General features: G+C 37.6%; 1 protein-coding gene and 1 long non-coding RNA gene across 2 annotated transcripts in view; one reads left to right on the forward strand and one right to left on the reverse strand.

The window, feature by feature from the left end:
- Positions 1-14,165, forward strand: part of LOC134796219 (GATOR complex protein NPRL2-like) — a 99,741-nt gene extending 85,576 nt beyond the window's left edge. The window contains exons 5-8 of the mRNA XM_063768257.1: positions 9,525-9,668; positions 10,353-10,437; positions 10,908-11,077; positions 11,710-14,165. Of these exons, the coding sequence (XP_063624327.1) occupies positions 9,525-9,668; positions 10,353-10,437; positions 10,908-11,077; positions 11,710-11,889 (579 nt within the window). The 3' untranslated portion in view covers positions 11,890-14,165. The remainder of the gene's footprint in view (positions 1-9,524; positions 9,669-10,352; positions 10,438-10,907; positions 11,078-11,709) is intronic.
- Positions 14,166-14,850: 685 nt separating this feature from the next.
- LOC134796258 (uncharacterized) lies at positions 14,851-22,042 on the reverse strand. Its single transcript, XR_010144907.1, has 2 exons — positions 21,951-22,042; positions 14,851-20,895 (listed from the first exon to the last, which is right to left on the reverse strand). It is a non-coding gene; the product is annotated as an uncharacterized LOC134796258 (long non-coding RNA).

Below are 22,042 nucleotides of genomic sequence, written 5' to 3' on the forward strand. Positions count from 1 at the left end.
GGCCAGTTTGCCAAACACATATTTTATAGCTCGCTATACCCTAAATGTATTCTGCCAATTAATATAATTAATTCGTTGTAACTCGAGTCTCCTGGGACATTCGCGTTTGACCTTGGCGTACACGTGTCGATGCAACGTCTTGCATCGGCAACATTGTTTATCTAATCTGCATATAACTACCTACGGTGCTCACTTAGCTTGTTTACTGCACGTAGGTAAGTATAACATTTGATACTCAAGGATGTTTCAGTATTTATTCAAAGCTAAACACTTGAGAGAATAGCCGGTATCAAGTCTCGAAACATCTGTTCGTATAAATCCATGAGTTTAGTTTGTATACAACTTTTATTAATAGTTTGTTGACACAAAAACCGTGTTTTTCAATCATTTTAAATACCATAGATTCAGCCAGTCATAGGCTAAAATAACCGAGTCATGTCGGTTTATTTGTTTACATTCTCTTAAATACGTACGAGGTGTGACAAAAATAGTGGTGATCCGTCAACTATCACTTCGGTATTTAAACTTCAATCGATATTTTCCTATTTTACGTTAAATCAACAAGCGATCTGCTCTCTGATAGACGTTAAATCAACAAGCGATCTGCTCTCTGATAGACGTTAAATCAACAAGCGATCTGCTCTCTGATAGACGTTAAATCAACAAGCGATCTGCTCTCTGATAGACCTAAATATTTAGACATTAAATTGATAACGTGATTTCTTGTTAACTACAAAGACATGGTAACGCCAGAAACGCGAAAAGTGTAGGTCTAAAAGTTGATTCGCCCAAATGCAAACGTTTTGGTCCGATTTAACCAAACTGAAGTAAGAGTCTGTCCTAGATGAAGTCCTAAATTCGGAAGGAACTCTACTTATAGCTTTTCGCTGTCGTAAGGCCATTATTTTTTGCCCTATTCGTGATAAAACTACCTGGCTACACGGTAAGCAAGTCATTTACAACCTCATTCCATTTGCTTTGTCAGCTATAGCAATGAAAATATAACTATTCGCGTAGAAGCATTAACCCACTTTCCCATAATAATATCTCGTCTTGACACCTAAGTATCGAATTTCAAGTTAAATAGATAATAGTTCGACCTTAGCCATCAGCAATATCAACACGTGTTTGCATGCTGGCATTGTATACAATACTAATGTTTATCATTGTAAATAGTGCTTGTATATGTTTGTACACGTGGAACACGGATGTATTTATGGCTGATTTGTGCAACGGTCAGTTCACAAGGCGCTCAAGTTTCATAAATTTGTCGATGAACATTGGAAAATTTCAGCGTAAGCGCAGGTGGTCCAGCGGTAAGAGCGTACGACTTTCAATCCGGGTTCAAAGTTCAAACGACGGCTAGTACCGATGAGTATTTCGGAAATGATGTACGATATGTCATTTGATATTTAAGTCACTTTTCGGTGAAGGAAAACATCGTGAGAAAACCGGACTAATCCCATTAGGGCCTAGTCTCCCATCTGGGTTGGGTACCTTCCAAGCCAGAGGGGTAACTAGGCAGATGGTAGTTGTTTTCGTATAAACTAATGACTACGCCATTAGTGAGCCATGGAGAAAAGTACCCATACGTATGAGCAACCAGCTTGCAAACATTATGTAAATTCGAGAATGTGTTGATCTCTTGATATGGATTGAGATTAGCCATCCAAGACACATGTCCGGCGCCGTGCCAAGCCGGGCATTGCCATGGCCAGTTTGTAATCTAGTGACCCTGCCTATGAAGCCGATGGTCCTGGGTTTAATACTTTAATTTTGAAACCTTTGTAATTTTCACGAATTGTCTTGAATTATTTTTTATGATATTTCCATTTGAGAGCTAGCCAGACATTTCATAAAAATGTAGAGACATTTCGTAAAGATTCCCTAACTAAATGTGACGTCCCACGGTCAAAGGTACCTTATGGCGGGTATGGAGTTATGCATACCCCAGTAATCTACAATAAATAAGCTATCGATAACACAAAAGATCAACCTTCTAGGTTGCGTAGTTACAGAGATATGATTTTTTGAAAATAATGTTGTGAAATGAGCAACTTTACGATAGAGAAGTTTTAAGTTTAGCCGCCTAAAAAACTATGTTCCTGAAGTAAGTTACATAGTTGACTACAAATAATAATGCCTTATATATCTGAGATTAAAAAAATATTGCGACTTGTTCTGTAATGCAAATAGAAACTTTTGATATCGACTGATTTATGTGTATACTAACCAATCTCTTGAAAATAAAGTTTTATTTCATTTTCACGATTGATTGCAATGAGCTCTCAAGATTTAAATTTTATCTATTAGAAAACGACACTGACAGACAGTTTAAGCAAAAAACAATACCGATTTAGAGGTGAAAATGTATTTTCTGACTTTTTCATATAAAATCACAAAATTGAATATTTTTACTTTTAATGTGACACACAATCAATTTTTCTGAGCACATATGAAAGAAATTCTGTCATTCAAATGAAATAAATCCTGAAACCCCAACTAAATACTATATTTAACCCCTTATGCCACTTTAAACTTACATAACAATAACAGTATTTGCTCCATACATTTACGAAAAGGTACCTTATGGAAATAAATCTAATAATACATCACTACAAAATATCAATCATATTATAGTTTATCTTTTATGAATAGAAAATATTAATTTACATTAAACTGCCCCCAATTTAATTAGTTCTTCGTCATAATAATCTTAAAAAAGACCAATAATTTATATGTAATGAAAAGGTACCTTGTGGTCAAGTTACATGATGAGGCATGATGATGATGGAACAGTTAGGATAAACTAATAATATTTTGGGGTTAAGATGGTATAAATCGTCTATTTCTTATCAATAATATATTTCGGTTGCTATTGAAGATAAGCGGCATTGAGGTTCAATGACCTCAGATATTCCATAAGGTAATGCGTCGGGTATTGGCATTTTTCAGCAAACCAATGGCTGATTTACTGCATGCGACCAAACCAAATGAAGATTATTCTAGTTAAGAAACACTTGACGAGAGTAACTTTGGTATAATAGCAGTCTACTTGGATTTGTGATGTCGGTCTATGTACGGTTATAATATTTGCGAGGCGCCCCAACCAGAACTGAAATTATCAAATTAGTTTTGCAGAATGCTAATACAGTTCTCTACCAAACTTCTTTTCCCGTATTGACTAGTTTTTTTTTAGGAATTTTCAATCTTTTTTCCATAAGGTACCTTTTCTACTAAACTCTGAGACGACATTACTAGGCTTATAACTAACTTATAACAAAAATAAAAACAGGTAAACAAACGTTACGCATTAAGGTTTCAGATCACACAATAAAAAAAATTGAGCATTTTTTCACCTCTTTACAAAACATTTAATATCTCCGAAACTAGAAACCCTCATAAGGTACCTTTTCCCGTGGAACGTCACAAATAAGACTATAGAAAGGCTCTAGATAACGAACCTAATCTCACAAGAAATTTCTGGAATCAATCATATAAGTAATGGCGATATCTATTTTGTTGGCGGTTTTTTTTTTGTTTTTCGAAAAATTTAAGTGTATATTTACCTACTATATTTAGAGTTCCCAATTCTATTCTGTATAAATAATATAAGCAGTACATCACCTTGTCTTAAAAAAATCTTCCTCCGAGTTACGAAATCGTATGGAATTCCCGTAACTCAACGGAAAGTTACATATTATATGTAAGTACATATATTTCTTTTGTCTCAGGGAATTTCGTGTTTATTCAGTTAAGAATGATGGAGTTCAAACTCATCCACCCATGCTTAGCTTTAATACACTGTACCTATACCCCGACACTGGGTATTTAGAAACTAGGATATTAAATCAGTCAGCCGCTCCATATCATTATTAAGCTCAGTTTATCATGACATATCTAATTTAAAGAGAATTTAGTCAAAGTTAACTGGAATAAATAATAATTAAATATCCCTTACGTCTGTGACTGTGACCGGCCGCATTATCCCCAAAATCCTCTGGATATGGGTAAACATCAAACACTTACCGAAATGATGTACAGTTCGCAGGAATTCTCACAGCCTAAGTAAGTAAGCGAATTATTATATATAGGTAAAAGTGTAGAAGTATTAGGTCATTACCTATGAAATTGGCGTTTTGTTCGGAGAATTTCAACGAAACACGAATTTCCATACAAATAATTTTGCGGATATTTTTTTGATGGCTAATTCAAACCAAACAAAATTTTTCCAGTAATTTTTGACACCTTTAAGGTATGTTTTCAATATCTCCTTTTCTTGAAAATTGGTACCATTAGAAAAATATAAGTAATTTTAATACTCGAACCGACAGCACATGAAAAGACCTATTTTCAAGGCTTAATTCTGAACACTTAACAATAAAAAATAACAATTAATTGTATGTAAAATCGTTGTTTATTGAGTGCACTGTAGTTTTATTGTAATTGTGTATGTACTTTTGTAAAAAAAAAAAAACTAGGATCAGACTTATATCTATGAACAAAAACGCCAATTTCATAGGTAAGGACCTAATATCCATTATAAGATGTGGACGCTCAATAGATACATTATACAATTTTTTATACCAACCTAAAAGTAAACTAAAATAGAGTAAAGTAAAGCAGGCGGTCTAGCATAAGTTGCGTTTTCGCGCGCGAGTCGCGCTTGATGTATGGAGTCGTGCGCGAGAACGCACACTGAGAGAAAAATCACCACCAGGAATTAATAAACAGTTCTGTACTGGGGGAAAAAATGAAGTTTTAGTAGTAATCATGGAAGTTTCACTATTTCTGTAAAATTTATTTATTTCTACAAACAGCTCAGTAATACTAAATCTAATTTCAGCAAACAGACTTTAGTAAATGGAGCATTAAACAAAGTTCAGTATTTGTTACAATCCATTTTTATTACTACTAAAATTCTCCGATTTTTACTAGTAAAGTTTGTGATTTTTGGAAAAAAGCATCTGTGATTTCAAGTTATGATTTTAGTAAATGTCTCACTTACATAGTTTTGTAATATCTAAAAAACGAGATCGCGGGAATAACATTACCCCATTTAAAATAACAATTCAGTTGTTACTATAGCGACATTACAAAGTTTACTGGTATTTAGTAGATAGACTTGTTGGGTTTATGTTCATTGTTGTACCAATCACTAAACGAGTTTTGTAATACCAACACAGCTACTTGCTACGTTCATTTGGTTAGAGTTAGTATTGTGTCGGATGTCGGGCGGGCGTGTCTCGTGTCTTCTTTGTTTAAAACATACTTAAGTTAAATAATAAATTTAGGATATATTGTGGGCCATGGACATATTAACCCGCGACCTACTGTGTAGTTGGGGTCTACAGGAATATATTGTTCTGCAACTTCGAGCTAGCTGTTGTTATTCTAGTGATAATGACATCAAAGGTAAATCTAAACTGTTGGCAATTCCAACCTCCCTAGCACAGGTGCGCCGCGAGAGCATGTTGCGCGCGTAATAACTACTAGTCTCTTTCTGATTGTATGAATAAGAAAGGAATGGGTAGAATATCTCGACAGGCTTTTATAGTGCCTCTTTAGTACAGAGATATACTACCAAATGCTTTTTTATTCATACAGACAGAAATAGAGACGGGTAGCTACCACGCGCGCGACATGCTCTCGCGGCGCCCGTTTGCTAGGGGCGGAGGAATTGCAAACAGTTTAGTTTTTGCCTGTGACGTCATTATCTCTAGAATAACAACAGCTAGCTTGGAATCGCAGTACAGTTTAGTAAAACCTATGACGTCATCGTCTCCGATATTGCTAAAGCACGCTTAGAATTACAAAACGGTTAGTTTTCACCCATGACGTGATCACCTCCGGTATTGCTAAAGCACCTCTCGGAATAACAAAACCAAATTTCTGAAATTACTCTAGCATACTTCAAATTACAAATATAGAAGTTGTATTTCCTACTAAATGGAAATTGCAAAAGTCAATTTGTTCCTATTAGTTGACTCTCCTTGTCCCCGGATTAAGTTTTATTTTTGTAATTCTAAGTGTGTTTTTGTTAGTTTTTTCTCTCAGTGCAACTCATGCTAGACTGCCAGGTAAGAAGTAGAGACCAACAAGAATTTGTACAAATTAAAAGTGGCAACATCGTAGTGTCGTCCCGTTTTCTTAGATTGATTTGAAAGGGACGACACAATGTTGTCACTTTTTAATTTCTACAATTTCTTGTCGGTCTATAGAGTGTGTTCCGTGACTATCTGCCAGATAAATTGGTTTCAACGAACCTCTTAACTCTTTTAAATATGTACCACCGTTTTCGATATAATCCGTTTACTTATTTTTATTTCATTGAATAACTATCGCACAAACCGAACCTAATCTCTTAAGTTTTTCTTTACTTCCGAACACAAACTGCCGTTGAGTGTATGTCAGTTGCAACACTCGTAGTACGACATATACTTCTGACAATATTTATTTGTTAAACGGCTGCCGACTGTACTAACAATAACAAAGTGAGTACTAGAAATCCACACGACCCCATCAAATCAGCGATGTTTGTCCATCGACGCTATTATATTGGATTAATCCCAAAGGGCATATGCAAACATCGGAAAACGTTATCTGCTTCTCTATCGCTATGCTTCTCGAGCGACAGAGAGGTTGGTAACGTTTTTCGACGTTTCAATGTTTGCAGTAGGCCCTCTAAATGACTGTTTACAGCGTTCGTTCAGTAATATACCATGCTTCTGACTTAATGGGATGGTCCACTAGCTTACCGGATCGATTTTGAGCACGATGCTTGTTTTATGTGTCGGCGGCCGATCGTGAGATCAGGCATATCGTGAAATTCTTAGGCATATCGTGAAATGTGAAAATCTTTGACTCGTTCCCTGAGTCGACGGAGCCCCGCTACGCGGGGCTACGATTTCTGGGCAGTTTGCCCTTCGGGCATCTGAAGCAACCTAACAAACCTATCCTACCTATATATTGGTTTAATGTGACTATGTCTTTTTCTTCTTGTCTGTCACCTTCCGTGATTCTTCTTCAGCGCTGGAAGCACCAGCAACATGCTGAGATGGGGCCATTTCGTGGCACTTTAATCTTATTTTGTGTTGTTTGTGCTTACGAATAAAATCTATTCTATTCTACTCTATTGTTACCGAATGGGTTGAATTCTTTATTAGGCTGTCTAAGTTAGGTACAATATGTTTCAATTTCGACACCGTCGACGTTGATCGATTGGTGTAGTAACACCCTAAGAACGACCCCATCAAATCAGTAGCGATAATGTTTGTCCATCGACGCGATGGTATTGGATTGAGGCCTGTGGGCCTACCGCGAACCACGTTCGACGTGTTGCCTCCCTGTCACACTTCCGTACGAATTTACAAATGTGTCAGAGAGGCAACACGTCGAACCGTGGTTCGCGGTTGGCCCTCTGAAGTGATTGTTTACGGTGCGCCCATCAACGAGCCATTTCATGCCGCTTCATTTAATGGGATTGGGACGGTCAGCTGGCCTTCGGACCGACACCGAATGGGTTGAATGAATAAACAATATCATAAAAATTAAACAAAAATAAAACTTTTGAAACGGATTATATCGCGTATATTGAGTGTTTTATTTCATGAGTACCTAACTATCGCGGTAACCGAAGACAATATTTAAAAAAATCAAAGTTTATGTGATTGTAAATTGTAATGATGTATTATGTAGTTTCGATTTACATTAAGATCGATAACTTATCCTCTCCTCCACTCCATCAAATCAGTAGCGGTGTTTGTCCATCGACGTGATTGTATTAGATTAAGGCCAGGGTGCCTAGCCAACGTGCCAATCGTTTACGCTCCGTAGCGTAGCGTAGCCATCTCTCTCTATTACTCTACAATATTAGTGCAACAGAGACATGCGTTTCGTTCGCTACGGAGCGCAAAAGATTGGCACGTTGGCTACGCATTCTATCCGACGATTTAAACTTATAGCATAAGGTTAAGCTAATTTTACGTTTACCCAAGTATTTTAAATCACTCGCGCGACATGTTTTATGTTTGTGGCATTCCTCGAATCTAAGCATCCATAAGTATTATTTATATAGACAAATAAGTACTTACATTCTACACAATTTTACCTCTTGGAAGTTGTTCCACGATTTGTTCAACATAATTTTTCTGTGTAATCGCTTCGCATTCAAACATACTTAAGAGACGTATGAATTCATACCTACTTACTTGTAACTATGGAGCGCGAACGCTAAATAAGATATATATTTCCCGGGGGCGTTCTTATAGGCGAATAAAAGGAAATATAATATTCTGCGAATATAAGAGCTGGGCTTACAATATACAATACAATATAATATAGCATAGCATCGATGTCATCGCTGGGGGAGGCGTAGGTGTCCCTGTCCTTAGATACCATTCTTTTCACTACCATTTTAATTTACTCGACATATATTTAGTTTACTGAGTTTAACTTTCGCGACTTGCGTAATTTATTGAAAGGAATCGGAACTCTTTACATGCTTACGCTTTCTGTATAATTATTTGTTAGTATGTAGGTATAATGTGACATAGTTCACAAAATCCCCCGAAATCTGAATTCTGGGTTTTTTTGTGTCATTTTGAAATTCAAATTGAGCGAGTCTAGGATAAAATCTCCCAATCTTATGTGCATCCATTTTTACATGATCAAGTCTCATACACATACATGAGTGCATGGACAAAAAACGGGAATACGATGAATTTTGTACATGGAGATTTTTTTAATTATATTATGTACCTACTTTTAACGTTTTGAGTAAGCCTTGATTGTACTGATATTAAGACTCAGTTTTCTGTGTTGTCTGTAAAAAAATAATGCACGAGTAAGCATTTTCTTCGCAATTATTCGTAAGCGTGTAAGAAACAAGCAGTCATCGTTTTATCGAAGCACGCGCGCGCTCAGCTGTCGCGGAACTGTTGCTAACTGCATCACGCACGAGTTTAGAGAAACGTTAAGCATATTTTACGACTGTAGTATAACGGGCATCATTAATCATTAACGTTTTATAATATTTTTATATTACGATAGAATCTTGGGTCCGCTGTCCGCTTTCTATTTCAATCTGTTAGGCTTTCCTTTTTAGCCCCCGACCTAAAAGAAGGATGTTACAAGAACTACAAGTTTGACCGCTATGCTTTAGAATATTTGATACACATTTTACTCCGAATTTAAAATGATTATATGCTCCTACTCCTAGCACCTTACCTACTTAACTCCAGGCTCGGAACCGATTCGTTAGACCAAAATGTAGGTCCTTCACCGCCAACAGCCAACACGATCCATTCTCTGAATAGTCTAATCACTTTACTACGCCAGGAACGCGACATCGACTCTACAACCCATCGAGTTACTTTCCTTTTTCTATCCTCCTCCCATAATGTATCAGATAAGCACTAACAGGTTTTTTATAGTCTGTAGGTTAGGTATTAACTTGTACGTCGTATACAGTTCGTGACCAACTCGAAGGATCATAAAATCATGAATAAAATCTTTCTTTTCAGATCCTCCCGTACATCGACGGGTTCAACCACGTGTCGAAGATCGCAGCACTAACTGACGTGGAAATCAGCTTGGTGCGCGCTTGTGTCCAGAACCTTGTCTACTACGGCGTGGTCACTCTAGTGCCCATCTTCCAGTACTGTGCTGTAAGTACACTTTTACAAAAGGTTTAACCACGTGTCGAAGATCTCAGCTCTGACGGACGTGGAAATCAGCATGGTGCGCGCGTGTGTCCAGAACCTTGCCTACTACGGCGTGGTTACTGTAGTGCCCATCTTCCAGTACTGTGCTGTAAGTACACCTTTACAAAACGTTTCTACCACGTGTCGAAGATCGCAGCACTATAAGGACATGGAAATCAGCTTGGTCAGAACCTGGTCTACAACGGCGTGGTTACCTTATGTAGTGCCCATCTTCCATTACTGTAAGTTTAGAATTTAGATGTAGGCGACGATTGTCATACACAAAAGCCCGTTTTTACCGGGGGCTTTTCAAATCAAACATATGTACTTAATACTTACCTACTATGGTTGTGGTGCAATACAAATAAATACGAGTTTTAATAAGTTGCAAATGTATTACTACGGTAGACCTTTTCCTGTACTCCTTGACCTTTCCATATAGTAATCCAAGAAGCAATGCTGCCGTAAAATCATCGGATAAGCCCGACTAACCTTACTGACTCAGTTACCTATAGCGCAACGACATGACAAAGCCCACGTCAATTTTAGCACTTCTCGATAGAACACTTTGTCATTAGCATGCGATAACCCCGTCTAAGCCCTATAATTATTACATAGCTTAACATTAGAATCGTTCTTGCTTTCCAGGTGTACAGTGCGACGCCCAAGTTAAGGCAGCTGACTAGGTGCGCAGGCCTACAGAGGCAGTGTGTAGAATTTTGCGCGAGATCATGTAAGTACATACCTCCTTTATGGGGCATAAGTTACTCGGCAGCTGCTGCTGGCACCTGGATTAATGACGAAATAGACGCCTTTATGTATTCAGTATTTTATTTTACGCATTGGAAAATAGTGTGCTAAACTTTAGGTACTTAGATCCGAAATTTAGCTTCATCATTCGCCGCCCAAACTATCTATTGCTGCCTGACTTGGCGAAAAAACGCTGCGGTAGAATTCACACGACGCTGACGCTGACATATGGACAGTAAAACGAAATTCTCTCGAAGAGTGTTTTAGTAGCCGAGGTACAGTAAGCAGCAGAAGTTGCTAAGCGGGCCAGGTGTTCAAAATTACTTTGACAGAGAATAAGAGTATTCTCTTAACAATAAAGCCGCGTCAAGATCATTTTGAACATCTCGCCCGCTTAGCAACTTCTGCTGCTGACTCTACATGACTTACGTATTGGTTTTCTGTACGTTACAGCACGCCAACTCCCAAAAGTATCAGACTTGTTCCGCATGTACGCGGGCATGACGTACGGCAGCACCGTGCGAGACCTCTGCCGGCGCGTGCGGCCGCAGGAACTGGCCGTGGACGAGCGGAGGCTCGTGCTGTTTGGTGTGCTGGAGGGGCTGATCCGACGCGTCTACAAGGTACCTACATTACGGCAAGCTCCCAATAGTGTCAGACTTGTTCCGCATGTACGCTGGTATAACGTACGGCAGCAAAGTGCGAGACCTGTGCCGGCGCGTGCGGCCGCAGGAACTGGCCGTGGACGAGCGGAGACTTGTGCTGGACGGGCTGATCCTCCGTGTCTATAAGATTAAGGTACGTAAAGTTGTGTCTGAAATAAGTAAATAGACGCGAGCCCTGCCACTCCCACTAGCCCGTCGCTCTATTCATTTAGGTACCCGTCTGCAGCGAATATTTCCATCATATTCTTTATTAAACCACTCTGCTCTAGAGTTAACCATGTATTATTTATTAGCTGATGCCAAGAGAGAAGACCTGTGCTAATTAGCAATGGGATTTATACTTATTCGGCTTGTGACAACGATGTTGTGAAGGTGGTTAACACAACAACACTTCTTGACAGTGTCTCTTTATAAGATATGGCCAACACCTTGTCAGGTTTTCCCTTTTTTTGCCTTTTGCATACTCAAGATTTCTTGATAGTTTGTTTGACTGTCAAAAACGATGAATCGTAACTTTCTCAAATACGTTATCAAAACTCCTTTACTAATTCATCATTAGGTACTCATAAAACCAATTTTTTTCTCCACAGTACCCAATCACAATGCACGACGACGCGTCATCCCTGGCCAGCGAGCACAGCCAACCCCTCGTCCGGACCTACAACGGACTAGTCTGTCTCGACGAGCTGTGTTGCCAGGGCGGGCTCACCGCCCAACAGCTAGAGGAACAATTAGAAAGGGACACCAATGTTGTGTTCATTGTCAAGTGATCTATAGGTACAGTGGCTCAATGAACTGTGTTAACAACTTGAGAAGCACAATGTTGTGTTTACCGACAAGTGATCTCATAGAGAAGAACTTGGACTAAGGACCAATGAAACTGCCAGCGCTGATTTGCCACATAATCTATCTAATACCTTTAAACGAGCAATTCATGTTTATTTATAAATTTCGGGGATCTCGGAAACGGCTCTAATGATTTCGATGAAATTTGCTATATGGGGGTTTTCGGAGGCGATAAGTCGATCTAGCTAGGTCTTATCTCTGGAAAAACGCGCAATTTTGAGTTTTTATATGTTTTCCGAGCGAAGCTCGGTCTTCCAGATATTTTCTATTTAAGTCCTATGTATTGTAACAGGGGTGTAACCGATGTAAATAAAGGTTTAGGTTATAACGATGTTCCAAAATGTTTACAACTATTGTATAGTGTGATCAAGCTAAGCTTTGCTTGGTAAAGTTCCGACAGGAAAGATAAGTTTGTAATAATCTGGCAACACCTATAACAAATGCCAAGCACTTGTTACCAGAGTTGCCAGTATCTCCTTAAAATGTTACTCGAGTTGTGGCTTATAATGGAAGAAAATCTTTAGTTCTACGGAAAGTGGGTAGAGAAGAAAGCTGTAAACCCGTAAAGAAATGTAAATAAATATTAAATAAGAATGTATATTCGTGTCTATAATGTATGATTTGTTTGTCTGATGTTTATACAAGTTTTCAGAGGTTTTCCACGAAACTGTTTACCTAATTGTATACATAAAGTTATATATTTGAGTGTTCATATTTTACATGGAGATATTTACTGTATAACTCTTTAAATTTGTATTTTATACCTTACCTGTACAGTTCAAAAATCTGCTCAATCTTCTTAGCTATATAGAATATTTTTAATGCATATATTATAATTAAAGTACATAGCTGTTGTTCATAACGGTGCTACATAACTTGTTTATAAGATTTGTGTAAGTTAAACGTTAAAACACATAACGTCCCACCGAGTTTCTATAAAATCTATATAAATCTTATACTTATTTCTAAGAGCATTTTAATACGACTATAATAGGTATATGGTACATAATATATGTAAGTTTTGTACCTACTTTAATGATAGAAATTGCCAAATATTTAGTGGACTGTATGATGTAGTATGTAGTGGGGTAGTTATGTTATGTCAATCAAAATCATTGTTGTAGAATGCAGCTGGAGTGAGCGGAAGCTTGAGTAAAAATATCTATATTTTTAAATGAACCATTATTGTTTCTTTCTAGGTTATCCTAGAAATAAAAGTTTCGTTAATACATAAATATGATTTTAACACATTCAGGGCCAAGATCCCGACTGTCGGGTACACTGTTCGTAGCGACTACGCGCTCCATGCGGCAAAGACGTGGCTATGCGCCACGAGCGTAACCCGTAGCACTTAGTGGCAATTAATGTGTTAAATTAAATAATCGCATTAATAAGGGTTGCTCTACTTTTTGCTGGGTGTTCATATGACCCATACTTTACAAAAGATGGTAGGTGTAGGTATATAAGGTGTAAAAGCCGTCACAGATATATACTCGCTCCAAGCTGCAGCGCGTATGCGTGGTCTAGTCAGACGAACGTTTACCGTTTTGTTTAGATTTCTCGACTAGTCAACGTTTCTTTGTGCCTTATTTCCTGTACATTTTCTTAAATCATTAACTTTTTAATTATTAGGTATCGGATTATTGGACTATCACGTGAAAATATATCGAGACCATATACCGCCCGACCGGCCCGACGAGCCTTTAGACCGCCACAGTCGGCTGTGGCCGTCATCGGAGTCTTGCCAAGGACGCCAACGACGGTTACAGACGACAGCTTCGCCAATGCAATATGGACTTACGGGGGACTCCGTAAAGTTCAATTTCGCTTAAATAATCGCGATCGTCTGGCGTCCAGGGCACGCCATATTCCGTTCAAAAGGTTAATCATCATTTTAGCGTGAATAAAAATTAGCCCAAGACGACATTAGTGCTGTTTCAAGTCAGTTCCATATTCCAGATAGTTTAAAATTTACTCAATATATTTTCACGTGATCGCGTCCTGTTTTCGCGACACATATTTAGTCTCATTATTTTTTAAGGTTGTTTTATTTTGGATAGAGCATAATTGTTGATTATAATTAAGAGATTATAATGACGTAGTCATTGGTTGTATTGACGCCGCGTAAGGTGTATCGATGTTAATATTTGTTAAAAATGTTTATTTGCCGACGACTCATTAAATATATTGATTTTTAATTGGTGTTGTTTTTGACCTAATAAAACTCAAAACCCTTTAATAACTAAAGGGGCCCACAGATTACCAGTTCGCCGGACGATATCAGCCTGTCAGTTGTTCGGAGCTGTCAAATTTTGCGTTTAACTGACAGACTGATATCGTCCGGTGAACTGATAATCAGTGGGCCCCTTTACAGGTGGGTGTGTGACGTGTATGTATGTAATCTACAGATAGATTGTAGGGGGTAATCTAGCCTTCAAGGTGACAGACCCTCCAACGCGCTCGGTGCCTATGCGCTAGAAATCACCAAATAGAAATCGTTTAACCATCAAACCAACTCGGCTGGGCGATCCAGGCCTTGGGCTAAAATAATAGTACTACCGTACAGAAAGGAGACTTCTTACAAAACCGAAGTTTGACAGCGGCTCAGGGTCGAAACATGCTATCCCTTTCTAATGTATGGCACTATCCCTTTCGGCTATTTAGGGTTGTCAAAATTCAAGTGATTATCTTATCTGTGGTCGTGTACGCAAAAGGACGTTAAGTGGTGCCAACCCTAATTATGCTCGGAGCAATGCTGAGCCGAAAGGAGCCGAGTTTGCCCGAAGTCAGGAGTGTCTCCCCACTGGTTAGACTAATAGCGAGTGAGTGGATTAACATCGGGTTAAGACCTAAGTACATGTAATAAAAAAATAAAACAAGAAAAATGGCTTCAAAGACAGTACCGTTTTAATACATTCTAATATAACATCATATAAGTTACAAAATACATAAACAGTTTATATAGGTAACAAAACTCGTGACTAGCGTTTGAGAAATACAGTATGTTGTGGACTGTGAAACCTTTTCAAGTAGATGCCTTGTTATTGGAAAGAACATTTTATATGTAAACACAATAAAGATCATTTTGACCTGACAGCTGCCCTAACTACTATTATGCGATTGAAAAGTAGCAGGTACGTACTAAAATGAGGACGCCAGGCACGAAGACTTTCGCACATTGCCCGTCGGTTCCTATCTATATCGCACGCGCATAATTATATTGTTGTCTCGCTCCCACAGTGGCATTGACCGCCGACATGTGCGGGACAGCAATATAACGCGCGTGCAATAGGGATAGGAACATGGGGGTCAATGTGCTAAATTCTTCGTGCTAGCGTCCTTATTTCATCAAAATTGACGCAACAGTCATTTACTTGCGATTTTCTGATTGACGATTAGTAATGAGACTGAGTGATGATTAGTAATGAGACTGAGTGATGATTAGTACCTAGATACAATTTTATGACCGCAAATAATATCGAATATCGACTAGGTAGGTATTATCTGTATTTTGGTGTAGTCGGTCCCTGTGTTTTTTTCTTTTTCAGTTGCATAAAAGTACTTATCTTTTTGGATACCGACATCGCCTAATGCCGGCTACACACGTTAACTATAAATCGTAGCGATTAATCTGTGCAGTCCGATTGGCGCAGTTTTATCTACCGCGTGTATGACAAATCGTTACGATAATCGACAACGATTTGTCATACACACGGTAGATAAAACTGCGCAAATCGGAATGCACAGATTAATCGCTACGATTTATAGTTAACGTGTGTAGCCGGGGTAAGTGGCGTGTGAACAAAATGTCGAATCAACCAACGTGTTTTTAAACTTTTTTGTAGTAAGTACGTATAATTTTTTCAAATGTACGGCGTCCAAAAATTTAAGCTGTCAACCGCCAAAAATATGGAATTAAAAATAAATCAACAAAAAAAATCAAGACATCAGTTTTCGTACAAAAATTTGTTCCCGATATATAATACAACCAGATATAGTGAAAAGACCGCACAAAACTAACCCGGTCGTAGGTACATTTGGCACGGATCGGTAGAAAATTAGAACGCTTCTATATAATACTTATGTAACGTTATGTAAAAAATAAATAATCCTATTATTGTAACATCTTATTTGAAATATTCGACCATAGTAACATATTAAACCATTAAAATTTGAAGTGCGACTTGAAAAAAAATTACTAAAATGGCGTAGGACTTTGTATCCTCAATACACTTATTTTTTCGTAACACAAATTTCGTTACATAACTATTGAAAGTTTCATGTATCAAGAAACGTAAAAGAAAAACTATTTACTGGGTAACCTGTAAGGATCTGAAAAATATTCTAGAGTGCATAAAGAAAACTGTAATTTAACCATAGACAGGCGTGGCTCACTCCGCGATTTTGTTGCGTCGCTACAAATACCCCATGTATTTACCACCAGTTTTGGTGTCTAGCAGTAGTAGTTGCCGCGTACCGCTATGGAACGGACGCCTGCTCGTGTTTGCGCCACCTTGCGGTCATATCTGTCGTAATAGACGCGTTTTGTTAGAGAGTGAACCTTCTGTACTATTATTTATTCTATGCCATATATTACTATGATCGAATAAATAATGATTACAAAATTAAATTATTTTACATCGACGCTCCATTTACAGATAATTATTGTTAGTTATTCATTCATAATTCCGGTGTTTATTTATTTCTAAAAACTAATTCGAGACTCACATAGAATACGAGTACGAATTATCGCTAGCTGCGATCATGCTATGGTCATAAGTAAAGAAAGAGTGGTTACTCCATACATCAGTTTTCTTACCAAAACGCGCGTTATTTCGTAGTTGACATCTAACGTCAAGTAGTGGAACTATCAGTACCGCTACTTGACAGCAGATGGCACAAGTGTAATGGCGAAAAATGTACTGCTAAAACATTTGTTTACAACTAATCTTAGAAGCCGAAGGAGTTCAAAATAGAATTTTGAGTAATCCGGTTATATTATAGGCTGAAAATTGTTGAGCATTAGAGTTTTTGTTCGCCGCGACATCTATTGTCGACTAGCAGTAGCAGTACTGGTATATTCCGCTACTTAACGCTAGATGTCGACAACGAAATAACGCGCGTTTTGGCAAAACTGATGTATGGAGTTACCACTCTTTATTTACCTATATTATTCTATGCTATGGGTAAGGGAATTGCGTTATACGCAAATTAGGGATTGAAGACAAACATTATTTGCTCTCGCACATATGGTCTACACTGTTAACTGATAATAGACCTTATTGAATAGATTTAAGGTTCATCGAGGGTCAGTTACAAATATTACTTAGTATAACGCTGATTCACGATAGATGTCGCGGATTTTATATGAAAATGTTGACAGTTCAGTACAAGTTTCGCGCCAGCTCTTATGAATATTATTATATAGTCATTCACTCTTTTATAAGTTTAATATGTGCCGAGAGCTATGCTTGTGTCTCAGTATCTTAAGATTAATTAGGTTTTAGGTAGTCTATTCCAGCCTTATCTTAAACTATTTAACTAAAATATCCATAGACTTGAGTTATACAAACCTAGAACGTTCTAGCATCTGTGTCTAAATTTCAAGGCGAAATAAAGACGACATCATTTTTGAAGCACTTGTGATTGGATAATTTAAAGTCTGATATCTTAATAGTTTACACATTATTTGAATAGGGAGTATTACTGCAATGTTCTGCCGCCAGAGTGCAGCACTAGCTCAAACCGTAAACTATAGCGTAACTTATATATTTTTATACTATATGTCGTAAACAGTTTTTTGACATTTTTTCACAGATTATTTGTTACGAATAAATATGACATTGATGCATCAAGGCGGTTTGTTTACTCTTTGTGCTAATGCTACACTATTTTTTGCGTAATATTCCCCTATTTAAAATATATTAACACGGATCATTCATGTTTTTAAGTCGAATATTGCTCGGCACGATTCGTCGGCTAACCGATCGACGTGAGTGACCGGTTTTTATATATTTAAAACCATGTGAAAACCGGCCAGTCATGGCTTAGGGTGGTATTCCACCTATCCAATTTCTTGGTCACATTTTGCTTAATGAGAGAGTGAGACGCAATGCACATTGGACAGGTGGAATACCAAGCAAAAGAGCGAAAAGACGGCAGCCGTTTCGACTTTAAAGACAACCCGAGATTATCCAATATTCAAAATGAAGTACGAACATTAGGTCAAGCCCTGATGAGCCCTAAAGCCAAGATTCGGGCTCAAACTGTCGGGTGCACATGTGAAGGCGTGTCCTTATATTCCGGTGCGTATACACGCAGGCACACACAGGGCTGTAACCGCGAAAATCGAAGTTCGCAAATTGCGGGCATCTTTATCTGTCACTCTAATTACGCCTTCATTAGAGTAAAAGAGAAAGATGCCCGCAATTTGCGAATTTCGGTTTTCGCGGTAACCCCTCAGTTCTGAACCATGCCACGCTTTGTTGGCCTACCGCGAACATCAAGTTCGCAAATTGCGGGCATCTTTCTCCTTTACTCTAATAAAGGCGTAATTAGAGTGACAGAGAAAGATGCCCGCAATTTGCGAACTACGGTGTTCGCGGCAGGTCCTGTGGTGTTCTTAAAGGCACGGTAATATTTCTCGTTAAATATATCTTTTTACATCCCAAATACTGAAATGATTGAGGTCGGAAATTTTCTAAGCACAAATGTTCAAATATACAATTTAATTTTTCAGTATTGAGAAATATTTAAATTAAATAGCATTAAATGTTCTATGTTCTTCGGAACAACTATTTTTATTACAACCAAGCTTAAAGCAATTTGGTAGGGAATATAATTAATATAATTTGAATAAGATACAGTGCGGCATAATTCAGAACTCATTTATATAATTTGATAATATTTACATTCATAAATAACATTTATTGTATTGTATGTTTATCCTACGGCTCGCTACGATATATATAGCTTATTTATACATAGCATCCGATATATAAAGAATAGCCTAAATAGTAGTGGGCTTCGCAAACATTATTTGATTAAATAATACAAGTCATTGTAATGTAAAATAATGAATTTACCTAAAGTCTACACGACTCCAAGTTGCATCCATCTCTTTAGAATTGTACTCAATAGAAAGAGATGGTGAGTTGGCTATTCTGCCCGTCGAGTTTCAAAATTAATGCAATAAATTGATTGTTACTCAATATTCCAGTATGTGAGTTAAGCAATCGATTCTGATATTCAATACAGATGAAATAGCTTTCCTGACCAAAACGTACCTTATGCTGTTGCCATAAGGTGCATATTCAAATGGAAATTAAAAAAATATGTACAGTGACATTATTGTATGTGGACCAAGCTTACTTTGCCCTATGTTTGAACTGAAACTCGACTCAGGCCAGTCGTGTAGTATTTTGAACATAGTATTCTATTTTTCACAGGGTCATAATGTGTTTATTTTGCGACTAAGTGATGTTTCACAACCTCTGATTGTGATTCATATATGTTTATTATGCTATTTTCTATGAAGATTTGATAGATGGGATGTATTATACATACTATAATAGTCTGTCAAAAAAGAGTAGAAATTAAAGTGGCAATACTGTAGTGTCGTCCCGTTTTCTTATATAGAATTATAGAGTGACTTGAAAGGGACGACACTACATTATTGCCACTTTTTAATTTCTACTCTTTTTTGTCAGACTATATGTAAAAATATAAGCATTACTAACCAGTGCCTAAAATAAATACCACAAAATAGTCAGTCAATAATTTAAATAATTTTATTTAAATCGTTACAACCGTTACATTTGATTGGGTTACGGGTTCTGTATTGTTTTACCATTGTAAAACTTAGTAATAATACACTTAGGGCATTTATATATATCTATTTTTAATGGAGTATAGTCGTATTTGTTTGAAAAGAAAAACTTTATTGTCTATACTGGTTTACACAATAAAAATATTGTTTTTAGTTGATAGATTACTTTTTAGTCAACATTTCATTTTTTCATTGATTTGTGTCAAAAGGAACATATCACAAAAGCTGAGTGCACGGGATTTCATTACCGCAAAAAACTGTCAAAATAACCAATGTCAAAAAATAAAAATAAACGGGCTTCGTTAGAAAATTATTCACTACATTCTTGTAGTCAGTACTCAGTAGTCACATTGAAAAAATACTATATCCTACATCTAATAGTTGAAAATAGCATTTCTAAAGAGCGCGAAGAAGCTTGACACTCTACTATAATATAGGAAAAATCAATAACTACATAGGATAAGACAGTGATGTTTTTAAATTGTGGCTTTGGAGCTTTCGTTTTTGTGGAAGCTTTTAACCTTTTAACCGTCATTGAATTTTAAATCGAGCATGCTCGTGGCGCCGGCGGGACGATGTTTTGTCTTATTTATCAGACCGCGGCAAAATGACCCGATTTTGTATGTCTTATATATATCAGTCTACGGCGGTTAAAAGGTTAAACGAAATAACGTCATAAAAATCATAGATTTTTTTTATTTAGATGAAATTACATTTAAGTTTTATCTAGTAGCTGCCAATTTATATTATTTATACTTCAGGGCCTAAAAACAGGACAATACAAACTTTTAAATAATAGCATACCTGTCTCCAGGTATTTTCAAAAATCCAGTAACTAAAAATGTACCTAAATCTTCAAAAACTTCAAAGCCAACTCAAATCCATCACTGTATAATATTTTGGTTACAAAAGTTGCAGCTACATTGTACAAAGATGAAATAAATTAGACCTTTCTAGCTGCACGAAGGTCGGACACCGAGATTCACGAGTCACCTGTGTGACGTGTCACCTAGGTGACAATATGTTATAAGGCAAATGTCACTACGTTACGCTGTGGACGCTACCCGGAACACATCTCCGAGTGGTCGTCCCACGCTGCCACCTGGAATTAAAGAAAATGGGTTAGGGATAGTAATGTGAGGTAAGTTAGGGATAGCAAGAGCTAGAAATTGTCTAGCTGCCTTTAATGTGTGAAGACTTGCTAGTTTTAACGCACCACACTTGTAAGGGCGCGTAATCAGCTACTCACATAATGTGTCTTTACAAAATCAAGTTCCATTTGCCCCTTTAATAAATCACGTCTTTCGGTTTTAGTCTCTCTAAATCTTTCTTAATTTGATTTTGTTGTATCAAAAAAACAAGTTAAAACCCAAAACACTGTAATTTCAATCCTGAAATCAGTAGTTAATGTAAGTGTCAAGGGATATCAAGTTATCGTTGGGTTGTATTTGATCTCTCGTGGCTGGAGATTACATGGCGACCGTGACAGGACGACTCTTTGAGAAACTGACGAAGAATTTATTAAAGCGGAAACGCCTGCAAATGATACCACAATGCTTGATGAAATAAAAAATAAAAAACTGGTAATTGTAGCCGTTTAAGAAGTGTAGAGTTAGACCAAGACAAGTCTGCAACGATTTTGCACACGCAGTGCAAGTGTTATTTTAAGCGTCAAATTTCTATGAAATTATTAGATACCTATAAATAATACTTGCACTGCGTATGCTATCAAAATAGTTGCAGACTTTTCTTGGTCTAACTCTAACACTGTTACTAGTGAATGTCGCATAAAAAAAAAATCTGGGAGACTGAGCTTTGCTTGGAAAACATATAAAAACTCAAAAATGCGCGTTTTCCCAGAGATAAAACCTAGCTAGATCGATTTTTCGCCCCCGAAAACTCCCATATAGCAAATTTCATCGAAATCGTTAGAGCCGTTTCCGAGATACCCGAAATATATAAATATACAAGAAATGCTCGTTTAAAGGTATAAGATAAAATGGTGGAAATATCCGTTCAGTTGGTAGAGCGGCGGGCTGGTATCTCGAAGTTGCGAGTTCGAGTCTCACCCAAGGCAGTAAGTTTTTCCACTTTCCCTTTACTTCCGAGCATTGTGGAGGAAGAGTTGAGTGGTGGCGGGGTGGTAGTGATACGCACCTGGCAGTCGCGGCTGCAGTACCACTGGTTGGCGCAGCCGGCGCACACGAACTGCGCGGCGCGGCGCCGGCAGCCCTGGCACGGCGGCGCGT

The sequence above is a fragment of the Cydia splendana genome, chromosome 13 (genome assembly GCF_910591565.1).
Source record: "Cydia splendana chromosome 13, ilCydSple1.2, whole genome shotgun sequence".
Taxonomy (NCBI): domain Eukaryota; kingdom Metazoa; phylum Arthropoda; class Insecta; order Lepidoptera; family Tortricidae; genus Cydia; species Cydia splendana.